This window comes from Acanthochromis polyacanthus, chromosome 22, assembly GCF_021347895.1.
Source record: "Acanthochromis polyacanthus isolate Apoly-LR-REF ecotype Palm Island chromosome 22, KAUST_Apoly_ChrSc, whole genome shotgun sequence".
Lineage (NCBI taxonomy): Eukaryota > Metazoa > Chordata > Actinopteri > Pomacentridae > Acanthochromis > Acanthochromis polyacanthus.
The window spans coordinates 7,362,733-7,387,732 of NC_067134.1; the positions used below are offsets into that span (position 1 = coordinate 7,362,733).

Below are 25,000 nucleotides of genomic sequence, written 5' to 3' on the forward strand. Positions count from 1 at the left end.
GAGCTTCCAGTTTACAGTGTGGACTCTCCAGTCCAGCAGAAAGACTCTCCACTCCTGAATCCTGCAGGTTGTTGTTAGTCAGGTCCAGCTCTGTCACACTGGAGGACTGGGAGCTGAGGACTGAGGACAGAGCTCCACAGCTTCTCTCTGACAGATTACAGCCACTCAGTCTGAAGAGACAAAAAGCACATTATACTGATGAAACAGCAGCAAAATGAAAAAGGATCTTCAGTCTCCAACTACTTACATAACTTTCTTGGAGGCTTTGACCACTGGCAGCAGCCTCAGAAGAACCTCCTCTGAAGCAGAGTATTTCTTCAGGTCAAACACGTCCAGATGTTCTCCTGATGACAGTAAGATGAAGCCCAGAGCTGACCACTGAGCAGGAGACAGTTTATCTGTGGTCAGACGTCCTGATTTCAGGGACTGTTGGATCTCCTCCACTAGAGAAACATCCTTCAGTTCATTCAGACAGTGGAACAGATTGATGCTTCTCTCTGCAGACACATCCTCACTGATCTTCTCCTTGATGTACTCCACTGTTTTCTGATTGGTCTGTGAACTACTTCCTGTCTGTGTCAGCAGGCCTCGTAGGAGATTCTGATTGGTCGGCAGTGACAGACCCAGGAGGAAGCGCAGGAACAAGTCCAGGTGTCCGTTTGGACTCTGTAAGGCCTCGTCCACAGCTCTCTGGTAGAAAGCTGTTGGATCAGGTTTGTTGGAGGTTGTTTGTTGTTGTTCTTCCAGCAGGTTGATTCCAGAGTTGATGAAGGTCTGATGGACATGAAGAGCAGCCAGAAACTCCTGAACACTCAGATGGACGAAGCTGAACATCTTGTCTTCCTGTTTTCGTCCACGCTCTGCTTTGAAGATCTCTGTGAACACTCCTGAGTACACTGAGGCTTCACTCACGTTGATGCCACTTTCTCTCAGATCTTTCTCATAGAAGATCAGGTTTCCCTTCTGCAGCTGTTCAAAAGCCAGTTTAGCTAATGACTTTATGTACTGAATGCACTTTTCTGGACCGTACTTTTCTTTTGTGTGATCAATCTGAAATCTTAGAAACTCTGAGTACATCTCAGTCAGGGGTCTGGGCAGATCTCCTCCCTCTCTGTTTCTCAGCAGCTCCTCCAGAACTTTAGCAGTGATCCAGCAGAACACTGGGATGTGGCACATGATGTGGAGGCTTCGTGACTTCTTCATGTGGGAGATGATGCTGCTGGTCTGCGTCTCATCTCCGAATCTCTTCCTGAAGTACTCCTCCTTCTGTGAGTTGATGAACCCTCTGACCTCTGTTATAGTGTTGATGAGGTTTTCAGGGATCTGATTGGCTGCTGCAGGTCGTGTGGTTATCCAGAGGCGAGCTGAGGGCAACAGATTTCCACTGATAAGTTCCCTCAGCAGGACTTCTATTTTTGTTGACTTTGTTACGTCCAATGAGCGAATGTTGTTGACATCAAAGTCCAGACGAAGGCAACTCTCGTCCAGTCCATCAAACACAAACAGCAGTTTGAATCTGCTCTTGTGGTAGCTGCTGTTTCCTGATGACTGCAGAGCTGTAAAGATGTAATTCAGAGCCTCCACTGTGACGTCTTTAGTTTCTGGGATACAGAAATGAATGAGCTCTGCCAAACCAAACTCTTTTCCCTGCAGTGAATTCAGGGCACAGAAAGTGAACGGGAAAATAAGATGCACGTCTTGATTGGTTCTTTCTTCGGCCCAGTCCAACACAAACTTGCGCACGAGGAATGTTTTTCCAATCCCTGCAATCCCATTGGTCAGCACTGTTCTGATGGGTCTGTATTTTCCAGAGGGATACTTCAAAATGTCTCTGGGTTGGATCTGTGTCTCTGTGTCTGATGGCTTCCACACCTCCTCAATCTGTAGGACCTCATGCTGTGTGTTGACGTGCACGTCCCGGCCAGCTGTGATGTACAGCTCTGTGTAGATATCAACCAGACGCTGCTTATCTTCATCCCACCCCTCTGTTGTAACCTTAAACGTGTCCTGGAAGTTTGACTGAAGCTTCTGTTGGTAATATGTGATGGGACGTGGTTCTGGTCCCGGAACAGTCTGATCTGTGTCAAACATGAAGGGAACAGCGTGAGGTGTGTGTCTACAGAAACCTCCGCTGTTGTTGGAAAAACACAAGCAACTGCAAAGAAGCTGACATTTTAATTAACCACTTATAACTTCTGATGGTAATAAAAGTTGTGCCAATTGTGTGTGAGATGTTTAATGCTTCAAAAAGGTTATTTTAGTGAATGGGAATTGTAAATGTCCAAACATATTAATGGAAGTTTCATCCTAAACTCTGCACATAAAGCAGCAACTTACCCTGATCATTTGGAAGAAAGTGGCTGAAAAAAGTGATTGAAAGATCAGCTCAGCTAAAGGACGACCCAGATGGTTAACTATCGAAGATAACAGGATAGGAATGTGGATGAGGCAGTACAGAGATAGGCAAGTCTCCTCGACTTTTTGCACAATGATGGTCTAAAAGTATAACGTAATGTTACATAGTACTACATGCTAACATATCAGATGGTACACACAGAAAAAGACGTAGTACGTCCCAGTAACTATTATGTTAATCTAGTACGTCTCAGTACATATTATGTTAAATGTTGTCAAGTGGGGCCTAGTTATTTGAGATCCCAGGAGCAACCACCACCTAAATAAAAGCTTTAAGCAAACCAATGAAAAGTTAAAATGAGAAACATTATAAGTTAACCACATGATTATGCTTATGCTTGATGTAAGAATGATTTTAATAGGCTGATATATATTCTGAAAATGATGATTGCTATAGAAGAGAATGATTTAAAATGAGTTATTTGATCATGCTAAGAAGAATGATTTAAAAAGTGATTCAGTGTAACTGATTGTGTCTTTAAGCTGTGATATTAAGTGACAGTTCTGAGTTTACACAGGATGGGAAAAGCAGAAGTCTCCTCAGAAATAAGGAACTTGGAGTTTCCACAGGGTGACAGGATGGGCTCAGGCCTACATTGTCATGACAACTGAAGTGTGTGTAACAAGTGGATGTGTTAACAGAAAAGATGGAAAGAATGATGTATGCGTGATAGGAAGAAGGTTGTGTCTTAAACCTATGAATTAATTACCTGGGCGTACCTACTAGTTAGAATTGTGTGTAGAAATGTGTATGTGCTAAGCTGAAGTCGAACTAGGGTATAAAACCCAGAGTCAGAGACACTGAGTTCGGAGTTCTCCCCCGGAGGGGGGAGATGCTGCTCGCCGGAGCTGCCGGGGAGCATTGCCAGAGTTCTGAAGAATCTTCACCGCATCTATTGCCCTAGAGACGGGAAGACAACGCAGGACTTAGGCTCCAGAGATCGCTGAGAACATCGTTGGAGGCAAAGTCTTTTTCTGACTTTGTTCAACAAGCGAAGACCACACTCTGCCAGACGGAGAGTCCTGAGAGGTCTGCAGTTATCCAAAGAGATGAAGAGAGGCAAGCACCCATGGCATCCAGAGAGGCACAGGAGGCAGCAGCAGAGGGCTGCTCCACTCCAGGGGCTGGAGGACCCAGTGACCCACCACAGCCTGATGAGACGGGGGCTTTCCACCACCACCATCCGACTGAGAAGACAGCTGAGACGCCCGCACTTGTGTTCCAGCTGCTACAAAAGATAACTGCCAGACCAACGATTGGCTATCGGGACCTCTCCACTCCCCCTGCCTCGGAAGAACACCCTCTGCCCACAAAGAAGACTTCGTACCGAGTCTACTGGTCGATAGAGTGGCTCAACCAGATGCAGGTCAAGACTGGGCGTGGCAGCTAAGGCCTGGCTGTCCGCTCTCTCTCCTAAATTTACTAATTAGAGAAGATTCTTAGGTACGCTCAGCTTAGTTTAGTTGGAAATAATCAGAAATAATTAAATTGTTTAATCATGAATTAATGCTGTGCCCCTGCTAATAATTGCTTAATAAAACACTATATTGCATTTAAAGAGAAGTCTAATGAAATGATTATGATTCACCTATTCTGCATAGTGGTAAAAAGTTAGTTGATTGTGTGCATTAAATCTAATGGTTCTTAAAGGTTACTTTAATCCAACTAGTTATTTAAACATTACCCCTGAGGTTAGTTATCCAAACCTCTAAAACGAACCCAGGAATATCAACAAGTGCCACAGTTTTAAGAGGAAAGCTGTCGTTAACAAACGTGATCAATAAATCAATTCTACTACTTAGGTGGGCTGCTTAGTAAGAGAGTATTTATTGGAGTAAGAGGGGTAAGACGTTTGGAAGAAGACAGTTAGGACCTAGGCGAGTATTCCTCGACACCAGCTTAATTATTCTGCTGAAACCTGTTAGGTGGAATACTAATAGGCAGATAGAATCTAACCCTTTAAACGGAGAGCTGGTCCTGATTTAACCTGAGGAAAGGGTTAAAGAAGGCTATACTGACCGACAATGTACATGGTGAACATCAGCTGGTTTTTAACTGCGTCACACACCACCTAGTGACACCTCTGACAAAGACGGAAGGCTCCGTCGAAACATGTCAGGTATGTTTTTGACAAAATTATGTGTCTGATCATCTGAAAAAAGGTTACACATTTATGTTAAATGTAGGATGTCAGAACTACCCAGATGTCCTACAGCATTCAAACTAATTTTGTAGAATGAAAACTAGCACGTTTTTCTGGCTGTTCTGATCCACATTCTATGAACAGTCACAGCTCTTAACAGTGTGTCGTGGAAATATAAATAAGTTTGAGCTGCTGAGACTCACAGTCAGATGACACCGCATTACTACAGACTGGGACAGTCACAGTTTAAGGCTCCATATTATCAAGTAGGATGTTCTAATTGTATGAACACTGCAGGACACAGTGAATACTTTGTGTAGGATGTATTTAAACTTAAAGGTTTGTGGTTTGGAAAGCAGCTGCTTCATCAACATGTCTCTGTCCTTACTGAGAGCTGATTGGTCAGCTTCCCTCTGGTTGTAAACTGCAGGACCACTCCCAGCTAAACAGGATGAATGAAGAATCTTCAGAAACTGTCTGATCGACTCATAATTTGGTGAGAACAGGTGAGGACAGGCTTTGCTTCCACAGAACTAATTTTAGTATTTCTCAAAGTCAGCTTTATAGTCAATTCTTCAATATGCACATGACATACCAAGAATTGAAATTATTTTACTCTCTCTTCGTGCAACAGTAGTAGAAATATATATAGCAGTATATATATTTCTGGTAGAATTGGAGTTTCTACCAGTAGAGTTTGCGATTGTAATCTCTACCAGTAGAAACTCCAATCCTACCAGTAGAGATGGAACTTTAAATCTGACCCCTGCCCTGACCCTAACCTTAAAAGTCTAACCTTAGCCCTGACAAATCTCTACTGGTAGGATTGGAGTTTCTACCAATAGAGATTGCGATCGCAATCTCTATTGGTAGAAACTCTTATTCTACCAAATCGCAGTCTCTACCCTGACAAAAATATATGCATATACATATACACACTACCAGGCCAAAGTTTGGACTCACCCCTAATTTTCCCGTACACACACACACACACACACACACACACACATGTTTGTACTTCTATCTTAGTGAGGACATCCATAGGCGTAATGCATTTCCTAGAGCCTTACCCTAACCTTAACCATCACAACTGATTGCCTAAACTTAATCCTTACCCTAACCCTAACAAAACCTCAATTCATACCTGTTCTCTAAAAACAAGTCTTCACCCTCAAACATGGCTGTTTCAAAGTGAGGACCGGCCAAAATGTCCTCACTTTGTAAAAATGTCCTCACTTTGATAGTTAAATGCAGAAAATGGTACTCACCATGTTGCAAGTACAAGAACACACACACACACACACACACACACACACACACACACACACACACACACACACACACACACACACACACACACACACACACACACACACACACACACACACTCTCTTTAGGAGCCATGCATGAATTGTTTCATGATAAGATTAAGGGTATATTAATTGTGTGTTTGTTTCACTATAGTATTATTTTATGATTATGATAAATAGGTTAATAGCGGGTCACCTGGATATGGGCGGGGAAAATTAAGCAAATCTATGTAAGCAAATATATACCTGTCTTGATGTTTTTGTTTGTTAGAGGGGGAGTGAAATGGGTCGCCGTATTTTTTGTTGATTGCTACATTCGCTACATTTGCTATTTTCGTTATTTTTCTTTGATTCAAACTTTGTGCATGTTATCATGAGTTGATTGTCTTTTTCTTCAATAAAAGGTCAAATTAATTATATGGAAATCTCAGTGGGTTCTTTTGTTTAGCTCGTTGGACAAATAGGCCCAGTATCAGTCTCTCAGCGACTTTTATTCGTTGAAGTCGCTACACACACTACCAGTCAAAAAGTTTGGACACAACTTCTCATTCAGTGCTTTTTATTTATACACTGCAGATTAATACTGAAGATATCAAAACTATAAAAGAATATATTTGGAATTATGTTGAAAACAAAAAAGTGTTAATCTTCAGTATTAATCAATACAGCAATACTGGAGAATACAAACAAATAAAAGGAATTGAATAAGAAGGACTGTCCAAACTTTACACGGGTAGTGTAGATGACTTTAGAAATATAATGTACAAAATACATTTTAAAAAGGCAAAAATTAAGTAAATTAAGAACTAGAAAGCAAAACTCAAGGAATCTAGGGACAACGGAAGAAAAACTAGAACCAAGCAACAACTAAGAACTAAGATAAGCAGAAGTGAGTGAAACATAAACATGACCATGAGATAAAGTGGCATTGCAGATAGAGTGCAGAATATAATGAGTAACAGTCTGAGTAGAGCAAATATGCTTGACAGTAGGAGAATTGAAAGAGCTTATACCAAGGTTTAAACAGCAGGGGGCAGCATTCAGTCAGTAGGGTTGATCAGTAGATTTTAAAGAAGAACTGACCTTAATGTGGACTCAGCAAAAACTGACAGAACCTGAACTCTGTCAGACTGTAGCAGAACCTGAACTCTATCAGACTGTAGCAGAACCTGAACTCTGTCAGACTGTAACAGAACCTGAACTCTATCAGACTGTAGCAGAACCTGAACTCTATCAGACTGTAACAGAACCTGAACTCTATCAGACTGTAACAGAACCTGAACTCTATCAGACTGTAGCAGAACCTGAACTCTATCAGACTGTAGCAGAACCTGAACTCTATCAGACTGTAACAGAACCTGAACTCTATCAGACTGTAGCAGAACCTGAACTCTATCAGACTGTAACAGAACCTGAACTCTATCAGACTGTAGCAGAACCTGAAGTCTATCAGACTGTAACAGAACCTGAACTCTATCAGACTGTAGCAGAACCTGAACTCTATCAGACTGTAACAGAACCTGAACTCTGTCAGACTGTAACAGAACCTGAACTCTATCAGACTGTAGCAGAACCTGAACTCTATCAGACTGTAACAGAACCTGAACTCTATCAGACTGTAACAGAACCTGAACTCTGTCAGACTGTAACAGAACCTGAACTCTATCAGACTGTAGCAGAACCTGAACTCTATCAGACTGTAACAGAACCTGAACTCTATCAGACTGTAGCAGAACCTGAACTCTATCAGACTGTAACAGAACCATCATGCGTCTTTCTGACTGTAATGATATCATGTTGTTCTTGTCTTGTGACTGACCTTCTGGTCCTGAGCTGCTGGCAGGAATCCTCTCCAGCAGATCATTCCTGGAGATCTTCTCTAAAACCACCCTGGTCACCTCCACAGCTCTCTGAAGTCCATAAATCTCCACCATCACATCCACAGTGTCACATTTGTTTTTTTTCTTTACTCGGCTCTCTTTGATGGCTGGGAGGCCTTGAACATTGTTGGGCTGCTGCAGGAACGACTGTAATTCATGCAGCTCATCATCATCCAGATCATCCAGGATGTTTCTGAGGACTTCTGAAGTCATCGAGGCTCCCTGATAAAGTCAAAGAAAACATCAGCAGTTAATGAACAGTTGTGTTGTTGGTGTGGTGGAGGTTGTTGGATAATTTGCTAGAAGGGTCTTTCTAGTGTTCTTCCTGTCCTGCTGATTTTAAATGAGGACACATCGTCTTGGCAACTGAACATGAGAAAGTAGAATTTTAAAAGTTGTCATCTACTGAATGATCAGAGCGATCAATGGTCCCAGTAATCATAGTTAGATGTGGTAGACGATGATCAGAGTGGATGGACATGGCCAGAAGGGAAGGACACTGGAAGATGACTGACACTCTGTTAACATTCTAAAATGAGAAGTAGTGTCCAAACTGTAGACTGGTAGTGTGTGCGTGTTAAAATGATCATGTCTTCTGTCTGCAGAGTCAAGGCTCAGACCTTTTGTGTAATTAAAGATCTTATTTTTGAACCTCTCCTGTTGATTTTCTTTCCACTGCATCATCATGAACATGATGGACAGAGCAAAGACCAACAAGGAGACTTCAACCTCAGAGGAACAGCATCTGCTCCTTTTACAGACATAAACTTTAATCCTAGATCTCCAAATCTGTCTTTTTTTTAACTGTATTGTACAGTTTTATTCTCTTTTATAAACAGATTGCTTGTTCCACTTAGTTCTGTTACAGCTGGATAATTACCAGCTGCAGCACTTTGGTCAACTCTAGATGTTTGTAGTTGTTCCCACATAAATAAAGCTGACAGGAAGCTACTGTAGAAAATATAAAGTAGGTGTAATGTGTTACATCCTGCTGGACCTTGTTAATAACCTTACAGCCACAGGGCAGCTGTGGTTCAATCCCTGGTCCCTCCATCAGGGTCCTTGGGTTAGACACTGAAGCTGAAGCTGCTCCCAATGGAAGGAAATCACCTGATATTACAGTCTGTGGCCACTGGGGTGTGAATTTCCCCATCATCCCTACTCTGACTGGTCAAGGCCGATAGCAACCTTCCCTGATTCTGGTTTTCTCTCAGGTTTTTATTCCCTCTCTTTATTCTAGGGTTTTAATTTAGCCTGCAGCAGCAAAATATCAGTAAAAAAAACAATGAAAGACAAAGACAGTGTGGAAAAAAATGAGAAATGATGTAACTGATGCTGAGGACAGTTCTTAAAAACAACTTTAAATACACATCAAAGATTAAAAACCTTTATCTGGTGAAAGACAGTTCAGGAACAACACTGATTCTGGTTTTAAAGAAGAATGTCCTCCTTAGAAGGAACCGATTTAAACTTGTTCCACTTTGTCTGGAAAATAGTTTCATTTTTTTTAACCAAACATGAAAAATAAAATCAGAATCAGAGATCACTGTGGAACTAAAAACAGCTGTTTGTTGTCTTGTTCTTCTGGATATTTGAGGTTGTTTTGGTCTCAACAACAGACCAGTATGATATGAAAAGAGAAGAGAGATGAGAGCAGATCAATGATCAGAGAGAAAACATGAACCTCCTGGATCTTGTTCTGGATCACTGTCTTCAGTTTTCTCTCAGTCTTCATCAGTTCAGCTTCTCATTCAACAAATAGTTTATTTATTGAACACATCTGTACATTAATGTGTGACTTCTGATTGGTTGTAGACTCATTAAAACCATCTTCATGGAACACAGCTGAGTTCTGTTAAATCTCTGTTTCTGTAGCTTTAGATGGTGAGGAAGTTCTGCTCTGAACCAGCTGCTTGGAACATTCACTTTATCACCTTATTTTAATTCAGTAACTCTGTCTGTCAACATGATGTTCACATTTAACTAAAATACATGTTTGATATGTTTCTAATCAACATCTTTTATTTCTTGTCAACCTGATAACAGAGAAAATGACAGAAAGTCTTCAAACATGTTTTCAAAGGTTCATATTTTACCCAAATCATGGTGTTTTTCTAACTGCAGAAATGTAACCAACCAGTGAATGAAAGTGAAACCAAAGTGTCAGAATAAAGGTTCCACGTGGAACATGAATCCTGTTTTATGTCTTCTTTAGGAAACTTTGTGTCTCTTTCAAACTAAACTTTTCCTACAACGTCACATTCTGAGAATTCTTTTCAGAAAACAGATTTGTGTGAAAAATGAGAATGTAGTTCAGTGGTTTATGAAGATAATTGTTGCTTTCAGAATGATGGATGTTTGTGCAGTGGAAGTGACACCACAGTGTTTCCAAACTTTACTTCCTTTTACTGACCTTCACTGATTTATGCTCACATTTAAAGTGGATATTTATAAAATCATTGTTTGTGTTCAAAGTGAACATCGCTTCATTAATTTTATCAACATTACATCATGGTGAGACAGAGATCAGTGAACGTCAGTTTTTATTTATAAAGGTGATGATGGTGAGCTTTACCTCTTCCAGCTCAGACTCCAGGTTCTCAAGTTTCTGTTTCTCCACCTTGAGCTGATTCTTGGTTTCTGAATGATTTATCTTCAGCTGCAGGTAGAGAAACACATGCTGTGATTTTAAGGTGTGAGACTGATAGTTTTTAATTTCACAGAGCAGAAAACACCGAGTGTTCATCTTAGAGGTGCTGCAGTTACTGTGCATCCAGCTGTGAATGATCTGACATTGAAGTGGTTTTACACGGTTTGTTCTCACTTCTGCTGTAAACTGTAACTGTTAGAATCTACAGCAGATCAAACTTTACATTTATTAAGAACTAAAATTAACATCAGCGCCCATCGAATGCAGGAGACTTTTCTGTTTCTGCAGGTAAAGTCAGAATTACTGAACCTTCATCGATATTCCAGAAAAGGTTGAGGTTTTATTAAGTTACTTTATGAAGATGATGATGATGAGATTTACCTCTACCAGCTGATTCCTCAGGGTCTCATTTTTCTGTTTCTCCTGATGGAGCTGATTGTTGGTTTCTGAATGACTTCCCAACAGCTGCAGGTAAAATCAGAATTACTGAACCTTCATTGATATTCCAGAGATGTCAGACCTTGTTATTTTCCATCTTTTCCTTCAGAATCTACAGTTCAGTCTCCATCTTGTGTTTTCATCCAGAAGCTGCTGTTTCTTTACATACAACCATTAACTTCTTTTTCCCAGCGGGCACCTTGAGGTCAATTTGATGTTTAGAAATAGTGAAGATTGTGACTACTACCATAAATAGCTTGAAGAGGCTTTGAGATCGTTATTGTGGTAAAGAGGCCCTACAAAGGGATCAATCCCATATCATTTTACTGCGCAATTACATCGTAAATCAAAATACTTGACATCAAATCAACGTTGCTCCTTGATGCTTTTTTGTGCTTCTTGGCTCCAATTTGTTTTAGGGAGGGTGACTGCAGCGATTGAAATGTAAATATTTAATTGACAAAACACGTCCAAACTGACCATTTCCATGAGCCCCATGGGGCCAAAAAAAGTGAATGGGCAGTAACTGGATGCAGTTGGTGGTGGATTTGATTCTTTTTTCTATAGACAGAAAATATTGTATTTAAATTCACAAGGAACATATCAACTTTGATATCAACGACTTTGTTGATATCAACATATCAACTCTGTACTCATAATAATCTCGTAAAAGTCACCAAATATGTCCAGTATAAACCGGCTCATTATTCATTGCAACCCATCATTATTAGGGATCAAGCCAGTCTCAGTTATCCTGACACAAAGTGGTTCGTGGAAAGTGGTATAAGTTTTCACAGACTGTAAACTATCATGAGAGCAGCAGAAACCTTTCTTTTTCTCTTTCCAAGAATATGTACTACATGAAGAGCATTTAGGGCACAGGAACAGACTGACTGTGCTGAGTGTATCTCATCAAAATGCTGAATATCATCAGCACATGCTTCACAACGTTTTTGCTTTCTCACTTGAGCCACCTGTTGAGTGAAGAGTGCTCAGTCAATCAATCAATCAATCAATCAATCAATGTTTATTTAACCAGGTAAGACTCATTGGGCTTAAAATCTTTTTCAAAAGCAACCTGGACAAGAAAACAGCAACAATTTCTAAATTTTCAGTATTCTGCAACTCACTATTTGGGGTATATTGACTCTAAATTCATTCTTGGTTACAAACTGAAAATCCGATATGAACATCAACTGTATGAATGGTCCATGAATGAATCTGTTTCTCCCCCCAAGAACATTTAAACATGCAGAATATAACTGTCATTGAAGGACAGGCTTCTTTAGTGCATCAACATTGCACAATTTTGCTTCATTTGAGTAAAAATAAGGAGTCATTTGACTCCTGCTCTTTAGTTACTGATCGTCTGTTCAGGTTCACACTCTTTGGTTACAACAAACATGTCGTTATTAAACAGAAACCTGTGAGTTTGTGTTTAATAGAAACTTCCTTTTCTCTCCACTGAAGTTTGCTAAAGCTGTTGTTTTCTCTGTTTCTGTACTGAACCACTTCCTCTGTTCACTGATAAACTACATCTGCTTTTTCTTCTCCACAGATTCTTTACTCGTCTTCCAGCTTGAATTCTGACGTCTGATCTGCTTTACAGACACAAACCTTCTTCCTTTGTTCCATTATTGTTTGTTTACATCAAACTTGACTTTACTTTCTGTCATCTCCTGATCTTGGAGTCTTTCTTCATCTACCAGCAGTCAAACTTCTCTTTCTGTACTTACTAGTCCAATCTGTTCTTCTTTTTGATTGACCAAAGTCTTCTTTTTCCCTAAATATAAATAGAAATAAAACCATCAGTATTTAAATACAGAAAGAACGACAGTCCAGACAGTTGTGTGAAATGAATTAAAATCTCTTATATTATGGTTTCCATTAAAGCTTCAATACTTTACAAAGGTCAATAGTTTTACATTAATGTGACTTACTCTTTTGTCTTCTTGTGCGAACAAAAAGAAAAACTGCTAGAATGAACAGGACGAAGGCAGCAGTCAGACCAACAGTCAAACCGACTATAGTGGAGGTGTTACTGGACTGGACCTTAAAGAACTCATCTGAAACAATAAAACATGGAATAATGAGACATTTATTATAACCTGAACAGTGGATTTAGTCAGTGTGAACACAAACTACCTGTAACGTGTATCAGAGCCTCTCTGCTCTGCTTGATGTTCTTCTGCTGGACTCTGCAGGTGAACTTGTTGCCGTGTTTCTTCTCCACAGTCACTCTGCTGATGACAGTATAGAGGTCATCAGGACCTCTGTCTGACTCTGTAGGTCCAGCAGAGAGGAGGTTTCCATCAGCGTCCAGCCACAACACCTCAGGTTCTGGATACCAGCCTGCAGACTCACACTTTAAGTCCACTGAGCTGCTGGTTCTACCAAGTCCTGCTAGACTGATGACTGTAACTGAATCAGTCCCTGAAGATAAGAAGGGAAACATCAGACAGTAGAAAAGGACAGAACTATCTCACAACTTTACCAGCTTCTAACAAGCTCCTTAAAACAGGAAGTGATCAGACTCCTTCAGTGTTTGCACATTTTGTTACAACTCTGTCTCTGAAAAATCCCGTTCCTCTAAAGTAAAACTGCATTTTAATGATGTTCTGAAAGAAACCTACAATCAAGACTGTGACATGGAGGTTTTAGAGGAGCTACAGAGTCCACCTGAAACCAGAACTAATCCACATCCTCAGTTATGTTTGATCAGGTTGAGGATTTAAAATAAAGAAACGTGTGGGTGACCTGCTGATTAGAAATGAGAAAACATCATTGATGACACATTTCAGTTGAATCAGAATGTAGATTTCATGTTAAAAAGAAAAAACAAACATTTTCTCTATTAATATACTCTCAATAACTCTTGAATTCAACATGTTTTTACATTTTCTTTAATTTAATAAGAATCAAAAACTGGAATGTCTCTGATAAACATGTGGACTCTTTGTTCATCACTTTGTAGAAGCCCTTTGGGTTGTAGTTGAAGCTTCAAGCCTTCTTGGATAAACTCTGTTAAATGTTGGCTTATTGAACAGAACTTTCTCCTTTTATCAGTTTGGTTGGACAGCTGATTGAAATGTTTTATCCTCCTCTCTGATCTTTACCTCACCATGGTTTGATCAACAACAGAAACTTCCTTCAACTTAAACTACATCCAGTCAGTTCAGTTTGCCTCAGTGGACTCCAGTGAAGTTCTAGATTCATCTGAAGGAGGATTTAAAACTGACTGCAATCTGGAGCCGCAACAAAGAGTCTGAATTATTCTGTAAATGAGAGACTTTAGTGTTTGAAACCATAAAATATGGCAATGTGCTTCCTCTGAGGGTTGAAGGATGAGGGGCAAATATTGTCCATTTAAACTTCAGGGGGTTGGATGAATCTATAGATTAAATGGAGAAACGCTGCACTAAAGGAGAACTGAATTAAGCCACAAGTTATTCTGAAACTCATGAAAACCTGTTCTATGGTTGACAAACAGCACATGTATGTGTGAGATCTATAATGTCTACTGAACCAGTCAATGCCATCGGTTCTCATTATATTTGCTCTGTGAGACCAAAAACCTGTTAGATTGTGTATAAACTGAACCTTCTGGTGCTATAAAGTAGTCCTGGATTGTAAAATGCTGCTGCTGTGAGGCCTTTGTCCTGTTTTCCTACAGAGGAGGAGTTTCACTGGTTCAGGTTCTGCTTTATTTGACCTGATCAGAACAATGGACACCACCTCCACAGAGATGATGGCGTGGATTAGAAAGAAACAAGGACCTGAGAAACAGCTGCTGGAATGTGGATCAAGCAGTTAACTGTAAAACGTGTCACTCTGTCTGAGCTGCACTCATAAACAAACCCTAAAACTGGAGCAGTGACTCATTCCTACAGTCTTTGTTCTGATCAGACATAGAAACATGTTTAGAAAACCTGAGAAACCTCAATTATCCGAGTCTTAAAGTTTCAGTATTAACTCACCAACGACCAGTTCAACAGTACATCCTCGACCCAGTGTACGAATGATGCATCTGTATTTTCCCTCATCAGACAGTTTCACGTTGGAGAGTTTCAGTGAAACGTTTCCAAACTCCAGTTGACCAAATAACAGTGACGTTCTTCCTTTATAATCAGGATGTTTAGAACTTTCTAGTTCCTCTCCACTCCACCACACATAGACATATGAAGGGTCTAGGTCTTCTCTGGACCACTCTATGGACATGTCTGAAGCATCGACGGCAGGTTCCAGCCGACACGACAAAAGAACGTCAGAACCAACCGTTGCCAGGACCGGCTGAGACGGACCGACCACCTGGGGAAGAGCTGGAGAGAAACAGGATGGGATTTTACAGCTTTTAAAGGAGGCATGTGAGGAAAGAAATGAATACGAGTTGTCCTTTTTCTCGAGGGAACATATTTTAAAATGTTCTTCTTTAATACATAAACCATCTTTGTGTTTTATGTACATTTTGATTGTGTGTGTCGTTACCTGAACAGTTTTGTGTCAGAAGAAGGAAAACCAAAGCTGTGAAGGAACTGAGCTGAGTCCATGGTTTAGACGAAGCATCATGAAGTTCAGAAAACTGAAATAAATCACATGATAAATAAAATGAGGAACACACTGATTGGAAAAATCATTGTACATATGAGCAACATCAGTCATCCACCAATCAGATTGTAGATCATCAAAGATCTCCAACATCTGGATCAGATAAAACACTTTGACTTTACAGATCCTGAAGACGTTAATTATTGTAGAATCAGAGTTTATGACTGATCTCACATTTAAATGACTTTATTCTCATTATTTTTTCATCCTGATCAGTATTCCTAAAGGTGTGTTGTAATATCAGAATGTATGTTTGCTGTAAATCTGAGTTGGATTTTTTTTGGAACCATCAGCATTCTAATAGAACGTCCATTTAAATGTAATAAATTTGAAGCTAAATTCCACCTCTACTTAAGCACAGGTGGGCTCATGTGAAATCCTGGGATTGTACATTTTGCTGATTTTTTTACATTTCTTAAGGTTTTTCTGTCATTTTAAGGCTTTAAAGAAGGTAAACTGTCAGGTTTAGGGTTAAAGTGCCATTTCTCAAAACAACATTGTGTGAAATGACAGAAAAAGGCCAAAAGCATGAAGGTAACTAGACAACACAGTTTTATTCATTTTGAGGAAAAAACACTCAAGGAAGTTGAGTAAAATTTACATCAAAAACAGCAGATGGACCTTTTCATTTCTTTAAAGCAGAAACTAACTGTACATCATATTCTTTTATTTTACTTTAAATTACAATCCATAGTTTGGCCCCAGAGGATTCTCGTTTTCTTCATTTTGACTTCTTTATGAGCTCAGTGACTAAAATGTTGCATCAGTTGTTTTTTTTACAGGTTTAACAGTTTAACAGTGAAACTTTACATATTAGCTACAGAATCTTGTCTTTGTCATTCTGTTTACTTTCTAAAACACTGTTGAACAGCTTGTATATCTAAGTGATGATTTCCATTTGATTGAAGCGATAAAAAGCTTTGCAGCAGATTTCATTTAAAGTCAAATGTAGCTGACCTACCTGTGTCATGGCTGCAACCGTTTCCTCGTCTTTGAAACCACCCAGAAGAGAGTTTTTAGAACTTGGATCCAATGATGTGAACCACAGATTTGAAGCATGTTATGACATCATCTAGAATGATAAAACATAGAGAGAGGGATTTATGGAAAAGAATTTAACTGTCATAAAACACTTTTCTGCTTAAATGTTCAGTGAAAGTTCAAAAACACAGGAACAACTTGGTAAAGACAGCAGACCTCATGGTAGAACCAGTCAATGAACAGAATCTCATTTATTTTCACTCATCTGATGTTTATCATTCTGGCTGCCAGTTTAATGACTGATTCTTTCATTTTACATGTTTTTAAGGGCAGCTTACAGCAGTTGTTGGAAAATTCCCTCATTCTAGCTCAGGTCATTATTCTTAAACTACATCTGTTCTCTAATATGTGATGGAATCCAAAAGTTCCAGGACTCTTCCAGGTGTTCATGAATAGTAGAATGGTGGTGTGACATATGTGGGCAGTAACTTTAATTACAACCTGCTGGGGAACAGCATTAGCTGTTCAGAATGCAATCTGTTGTTGAAGTCAGCAGGTGGTAAGTTATGATCCCTGCTCTAGGTTTCTCCTTCTTCCTCTTTGTTGTTGTCTCTCTTGCATTTCTCTCACTCATCCTGTCATCTCTGGTCTCTGTATCTGCCTCCCTTGTCTCATTCACCTGCCTGCACTTTGCTGATTGCAGTAATGCACATCAGCTGCAGTCATTAGTTCACTCCGTTCACCTGTTCTCTACCTCACTCAGCTGTTTAAGCTCTGTGCTTTCATTCATTCCCTGCTGGATCACTAACTCACATGCCTTCACAGACTCTCTTCCCTCACAGACTCTGTTTCCCTCCTTGGATTATGTTCTCCCCACCAAGTTCTGCTTACCCCCTGACTGCTTCAGCTCCATGGACTCTGCTCTTCTTCCCCTCGGATTCCTGCCTGTTCCTGTTTTTGGTCCCTATCTGCCTACCTTGCTCCTGTAGCTTAACTTCCCAGACTTTAAGTACTCTGTTTTGTTGCCTGTTTCAGTTATCCCCGTTTGGTTTTTGGAGAGTGACTTCTTTTAGTACAGATTATGTTTATAGGGGCGGCATGGCTCAGTGGGTAGAGTGTCTGCCACTATCTGTGCCTTTGCCTGGATTCTCTGACCACCCAGCTGCACTGCAGGTGAAGCAGCAGGACTGCAGTTAATCCTACAGGATCACTGACAGCAACACTGAGGGGAACCAGCAGGGGGCGCTCACTGCTGTCTGTTAAATATGACTCATGGAAGTCACTCTGCAGTCACTGGACCACAACACAAAGATGATCCCACATTATTACACTTTGACCAACAGAAGCTCCAAAGAAACATGAACTCTGATCCTTCACAGAACAAGTCCAGGACCAGAGCCCGACCGGAGCCCAGGATCAGAGTCTAAATCATATCGGCCAATGAGTGTTTTCAACATCCATTATAAACTGTATGCATCAATTCTGTCTGAGAGGTTGAAAAAATCCTCCTGTTTCTGACAGACGAGGATCAAACTGGGTTTGTAGCAAACAGGCAGACGCAGCACAATACTGGTAAAGCCTCCACATCACTGACGCTAGAAACAAAGGCAGAAAGAGTGAAATCCTCTCAGCGGCTCAGAAGACATTCCACTCTGTTGGCTGGAATTTCTCTACCAAGTAACGGCTGGATTTGGGTTCACTAGTGGGGCGGCATGGCTCAGTGGGTAGAGCGGCCGTCTCACAACTAGAGGGTTGTGGTTCAATCCTCGGCCCATTGTGAGCAAGACACCGAACCCCTAATTGTGACGTATCATGTAAAGCGCTTCGGATAAAAGCGCGATATAAGTACAACCATTTCCATTTCACTAGTAAATTTATACAAAGCATTAAAACAACACACTCATCTCCCACCACCAGGATCTAAATAAAGAGGAATCTGTCCAACTCTAGAGCCCTGCAAAGAGGATGTAGACAGGGCTGCTACTTAGTCCTGCCCTCTTTAACCCTTTAGAGAACCTCTGGACCAAACCATCACACAGGAAATGTTATTATTTTATGGAGGCCAGCCTGAGGCACACCTGAGCAATAATCCTGCTGTCTGATCAGCATCTGGATCTGCCTCAGCTGTGAGGAGGATGGATTATCTGGACATAGGAGAAGTTCTCACTGACACACATTTAGACACATCTGTGGACAATATTGGAGAGAAACAGACCTTTAGTGTTCAGAGAAGAAGTCTGAGAAAAATGGGAGCAGAAACTAAAGTTGTTCTGAGTAAAACGGAGGCTGAACCATGAATCAGTTCTGAGGTCTGGACTAAGCAGGATCTGAGTTTATGGAGGAACTTCAGCTTTACTGCCCACTCATTTGGTTTTCTCAACAATATCTGCCATCAGAATGTCCTTCAGGTTAATGATTTTCTATCTGGTCCAGGATCAGAGCCTCATATCAGGTTTATAGTTTTATACTGAGCCTGTTCAGAGTCCAGACCAAACACTGACTGATACTAAACACATCATTACTGCACTAAATGTCTCTCATGGACTCCACATACATTTCATTCAGATCCAGATGCTGATCAGACAGCAGGATTATTGCTCAGGTGTTCCTCAGGCTGGCCTCAATAAAAGGACTCTCTGAAATGTGCACTTTACCTGTACTGGGGGGTCAGAAAGCCAGTCAGGATCTGGTGGGACCATTTTACTCCCAGTCCAACACATTCCTTGGCATAGATGTGACCATTGATCAGCTGATTGTGTGAAAGCTGGTGTGGTGGGGGGCAGTGATGGCCTGAAACGGACCAAAAACACCATGAAGTGGTCGGGACACCACAGAGAAAATAAACTAGAGGAAATAAAGGACATTAATGTGGACAGTACCGTTACACACGGGTAATAGTGCAGTTTAATGATGGAATAGTACTACTACATGCAGAGTACACGTATTCAGAATACTGTACTATTATACTGCAGTATAAATATCCACACAAACTGTATACATGTGTTAAAATGTCATGAAAATACTCTCATTATTCATGTACTCTGTAGATCCACTAGCAGTCAACGGTTTGGACCTTGTAGATGAACACTGAACACATCCAAACTACAAAAGAACACAAATGGAACCATGATGGAAACAGAAAAGTGTTCATATTCAGGATTAATCTACAATGTAGAAAATAAGAGAAATAAATAAAAAGCACTGAATGACAAGGAGAGTTAGAGTACTGATATACATGTCCTCTGTGTGTGAAGTAGGATACATGTACTCTGTGTGTGTAGTAGGACACACGTACTCTGTGTGTGTAGTAGGATACATGTACTCTGTGTGTGTAGTAGGACACACGTACTCTGTGTGTGTAGTAGGACACATGTACTCTGTGTGTAGTAGGATACACGTACTCTGTGTGTGTAGTAGGACACATGTACTCTGTGTGTGTAGTAGGATACACGTACTCTGTGTGTGTAGTAGGACACATGTACTCTGTGTGTGTAGTAGGATACACGTACTCTGTGTGTAGTAGGACACATGTCCTCTGTGTGTGTGTAGTAGGACACATGTACTCTGTGTGTGTAGTAGGACACATGTCCTCTGTGTGTGTGTAGTAGGACACATGTCCTCTGTGTGTGTAGTAGGACACACGTACTCTGTGTGTGTAGTAGGACACACGTACTCTGTGTGTGTGTAGTAGGACACACGTACTCTGTGTGTGTGTAGTAGGACACACGTACTCTGTGTGTGTGTAGTAGGACACACGTACTCTGTGTGTGTAGTAGGACACATGTACTCTGTGTGTGTAGTAGGACACATGTACTCTGTGTGTGTGTAGTAGGACACATGTACTCTGTGTGTGTAGTAGGACACACGTACTCTGTGTGTGTAGTAGGACACACGTACTCTGTGTGTGTAGTAGGACACATGTACTCTGTGTGTGTGTAGTAGGACACATGTACTCTGTGTGTGTGTAGTAGGACACACGTACTCTGTGTGTGTAGTAGGACACATGTACTCTGTGTGTGTGTAGTAGGACACATGTACTCTGTGTGTGTGTAGTAGGACACATGTACTCTGTGTGTGTAGTAGGACACATGTACTCTGTGTGTGTAGTAGGACACACGTACTCTGTGTGTGTAGTAGGACACATGTACTCTGTGTGTGTGTAGTAGGACACATGTACTCTGTGTGTGTGTAGTAGGACACATGTCCTCTGTGTGTGTGTAGTAGGACACATGTACTCTGTGTGTGTAGTAGGACACATGTACTCTGTGTGTGTAGTAGGACACACGTACTCTGTGTGTGTAGTAGGACACATGTACTCTGTGTGTGTAGTAGGACACACGTACTCTGTGTGTGTGTAGTAGGACACACGTACTCTGTGTGTGTGTAGTAGGACACACGTACTCTGTGTGTGTGTAGTAGGACACACGTACTCTGTGTGTGTAGTAGGACACACGTACTCTGTGTGTGAAGTAGGACACATGTACTCTGTGTGTGTAGTAGGACACACGTACTCTGTGTGTGAAGTAGGACACATGTACTCTGTGTGTGTAGTAGGATACACGTACTCTGTGTGTGTAGTAGGACACATGTACTCTGTGTGTGTGTAGTAGGACACATGTACTCTGTGTGTGTAGTAGGATACACGTACTCTGTGTGTAGTAGGACACATGTACTCTGTGTGTGTGTAGTAGGACACATGTACTCTGTGTGTGTAGTAGGACACATGTACTCTGTGTGTAGTAGGATACATGTACTCTGTGTGTGTGTAGTAGGACACATGTACTCTGTGTGTGTGTAGTCGGACACATGTACTCTGTGTGTGTGTAGTAGGACACACGTACTCTGTGTGTGTAGTAGGACACACGTACTCTGTGTGTGTAGTAGGACACACGTACTCTGTGTGTGTGTAGTAGGACACACGTACTCTGTGTGTGTAGTAGGACACATGTACTCTGTGTGTGTAGTAGGACACATGTACTCTGTGTGTGTAGTAGGACACATGTACTCTGTGTGTGTAGTAGGACACACGTACTCTGTGTGTGTAGTAGGACACACGTACTCTGTGTGTGTAGTAGGATACATGTACTCTGTGTGTAGTAGGATACATGTACTCTGTGTGTGTAGTAGGATACATGTACTCTGTGTGTAGTAGGACACATGTACTCTGTGTGTGTAGTAGGATACATGTACTCTGTGTGTAGTAGGATACATGTACTCTGTGTGTAGTAGGACACATGTACTCTGTGTGTGTGTAGTAGGACACACGTACTCTGTGTGTGTGTAGTAGGACACACGTACTCTGTGTGTGTGTAGTAGGACACACGTACTCTGTGTGTGTGTAGTAGGACACACGTACTCTGTGTGTGTAGTAGGACACACGTACTCTGTGTGTGAAGTAGGACACATGTACTCTGTGTGTGTAGTAGGACACACGTACTCTGTGTGTGAAGTAGGACACATGTACTCTGTGTGTGTAGTAGGATACACGTACTCTGTGTGTGTAGTAGGACACATGTACTCTGTGTGTGTGTAGTAGGACACATGTACTCTGTGTGTGTAGTAGGACACATGTACTCTGTGTGTAGTAGGATACATGTACTCTGTGTGTGTGTAGTAGGACACATGTACTCTGTGTGTGTGTAGTCGGACACATGTACTCTGTGTGTGTGTAGTAGGACACATGTACTCTGTGTGTGTAGTAGGACACACGTACTCTGTGTGTGTAGTAGGACACATGTACTCTGTGTGTGTGTAGTAGGACACATGTACTCTGTGTGTGTAGTAGGACACATGTACTCTGTGTGTAGTAGGATACATGTACTCTGTGTGTGTGTAGTAGGACACATGTACTCTGTGTGTGTAGTAGGACACATGTACTCTGTGTGTGTGTAGTAGGACACACGTACTCTGTGTGTGTGTAGTAGGACACACGTACTCTGTGTGTGTAGTAGGACACACGTACTCTGTGTGTGAAGTAGGACACATGTACTCTGTGTGTGTAGTAGGACACACGTACTCTGTGTGTGAAGTAGGACACATGTACTCTGTGTGTGTAGTAGGATACACGTACTCTGTGTGTGTAGTAGGACACATGTACTCTGTGTGTGTGTAGTAGGACACATGTACTCTGTGTGTGTAGTAGGATACACGTACTCTGTGTGTAGTAGGACACATGTACTCTGTGTGTGTGTAGTAGGACACATGTACTCTGTGTGTGTAGTAGGACACATGTACTCTGTGTGTAGTAGGATACATGTACTCTGTGTGTGTGTAGTAGGACACATGTACTCTGTGTGTGTGTAGTCGGACACATGTACTCTGTGTGTGTGTAGTAGGACACACGTACTCTGTGTGTGTAGTAGGACACACGTACTCTGTGTGTGTAGTAGGACACACGTACTCTGTGTGTGTGTAGTAGGACACACGTACTCTGTGTGTGTAGTAGGACACATGTACTCTGTGTGTGTAGTAGGACACATGTACTCTGTGTGTGTAGTAGGACACATGTACTCTGTGTGTGTAGTAGGACACACGTACTCTGTGTGTGTAGTAGGACACACGTACTCTGTGTGTGTAGTAGGATACATGTACTCTGTGTGTAGTAGGATACATGTACTCTGTGTGTGTAGTAGGATACATGTACTCTGTGTGTAGTAGGACACATGTACTCTGTGTGTGTAGTAGGATACATGTACTCTGTGTGTAGTAGGATACATGTACTCTGTGTGTAGTAGGACACATGTACTCTGTGTGTGTGTAGTAGGACACACGTACTCTGTGTGTGTGTAGTAGGACACACGTACTCTGTGTGTGTGTAGTAGGACACACGTACTCTGTGTGTGTGTAGTAGGACACACGTACTCTGTGTGTGTAGTAGGACACACGTACTCTGTGTGTGAAGTAGGACACATGTACTCTGTGTGTGTAGTAGGACACACGTACTCTGTGTGTGAAGTAGGACACATGTACTCTGTGTGTGTAGTAGGATACACGTACTCTGTGTGTGTAGTAGGACACATGTACTCTGTGTGTGTGTAGTAGGACACATGTACTCTGTGTGTGTAGTAGGACACATGTACTCTGTGTGTAGTAGGATACATGTACTCTGTGTGTGTGTAGTAGGACACATGTACTCTGTGTGTGTGTAGTCGGACACATGTACTCTGTGTGTGTGTAGTAGGACACATGTACTCTGTGTGTGTAGTAGGACACACGTACTCTGTGTGTGTAGTAGGACACATGTACTCTGTGTGTGTGTAGTAGGACACATGTACTCTGTGTGTGTAGTAGGACACATGTACTCTGTGTGTAGTAGGATACATGTACTCTGTGTGTGTGTAGTAGGACACATGTACTCTGTGTGTGTAGTAGGACACATGTACTCTGTGTGTGTGTAGTAGGACACATGTACTCTGTGTGTAGTAGGACACACGTACTCTGTGTGTGTAGTAGGACACATGTACTCTGTGTGTGTAGTAGGACACACGTACTCTGTGTGTGTAGTAGGACACATGTCCTCTGTGTGTGTGTAGTAGGACACATGTACTCTGTGTGTGTAGTAGGACACATGTACTCTGTGTGTGTAGTAGGACACATGTACTCTGTGTGTGTAGTAGGACACACGTACTCTGTGTGTGTAGTAGGATACATGTACTCTGTGTGTGTAGTAGGATACATGTACTCTGTGTGTAGTAGGACACATGTACTCTGTGTGTGTAGTAGGATACATGTACTCTGTGTGTAGTAGGATACATGTACTCTGTGTGTAGTAGGATACATGTACTCTGTGTGTAGTAGGATACATGTACTCTGTGTATCAGAATGTCCTTCAGGTTAATGATTTTCTATCTGGTCCAGGATCAGAGCCTCATATCAGGTTTATAGTTTTATACTGAGCCTGTTCAGAGTCCAGACCAAACACTGACTGATACTAAACACATCATTACTGCACTAAGTGTCTCTCATGGACTCCACATACTTTTCATTCTTCAACTTTTCAACCAAACACAAACTTCTGTGAGGATTCTTCTCCCCACATTTCTCCTGACAGTAATCAAAGCTGTTCTCTTGGATTTCTTTCTGCTCTCTTTGACTCTTTATCAGTGTTTTCAGTCTGTTTCTGTCCTTTCACACGGACTCTTGTGATCAGCTGATTTCTATTCTGTCTTTTGTGTCTGAATCAAAGAGAAGCAAAGTTCCACTCACTCAGCTTCTTCCTCTGCAGCTCTCTGCTGTGTGGACCAGGTCTGAGAGAAAATCCTCCTCTGTGTCTGCAGGCTGCCGTCACTCTGAGACACAAAGAGCAAAGATCAGCTGCTGCACCTTTAGATGACGTTAATATGAGACATGATGAAGCTGCAGCAGCTTCCTGGAAACAGCTGAGGACTAAGAAAGCTCCTCCTCTCTGACCACAGCCTCACTCTGGCCTTTATTTCTACACATTCACATGTTGATGAAGGAGCTGATCACATCATCATCTCAACCACTTTTATTGGGAAGAAAATCCAACAACTTCACTCTGATGCTGTGTAGAAAAATGACACTCTGTCCAACCATCAGCTGGCTCCTGCTGATCAA

General features: G+C 41.4%; 1 protein-coding gene across 1 annotated transcript in view; it reads right to left on the reverse strand.

The window, feature by feature from the left end:
- Positions 1 to 16,480, reverse strand: part of LOC127531918 (protein NLRC3-like) — a 17,967-nt gene extending 1,487 nt beyond the window's left edge. The window contains exons 1-11 of the mRNA XM_051942333.1: positions 16,404 to 16,480; positions 15,323 to 15,416; positions 14,815 to 15,156; positions 12,983 to 13,270; positions 12,778 to 12,903; positions 12,574 to 12,620; positions 10,781 to 10,864; positions 10,325 to 10,408; positions 7,689 to 7,971; positions 248 to 2,078; positions 5 to 170 (exon numbers count right to left, since the gene is read on the reverse strand). Of these exons, the coding sequence (XP_051798293.1) occupies positions 5 to 170; positions 248 to 2,078; positions 7,689 to 7,971; positions 10,325 to 10,408; positions 10,781 to 10,864; positions 12,574 to 12,620; positions 12,778 to 12,903; positions 12,983 to 13,270; positions 14,815 to 15,156; positions 15,323 to 15,416; positions 16,404 to 16,412 (3,354 nt within the window). The 5' untranslated portion in view covers positions 16,413 to 16,480. The remainder of the gene's footprint in view (positions 1 to 4; positions 171 to 247; positions 2,079 to 7,688; positions 7,972 to 10,324; positions 10,409 to 10,780; positions 10,865 to 12,573; positions 12,621 to 12,777; positions 12,904 to 12,982; positions 13,271 to 14,814; positions 15,157 to 15,322; positions 15,417 to 16,403) is intronic.
- Between the last annotated feature and the right edge of the window lie 8,520 nt (positions 16,481 to 25,000).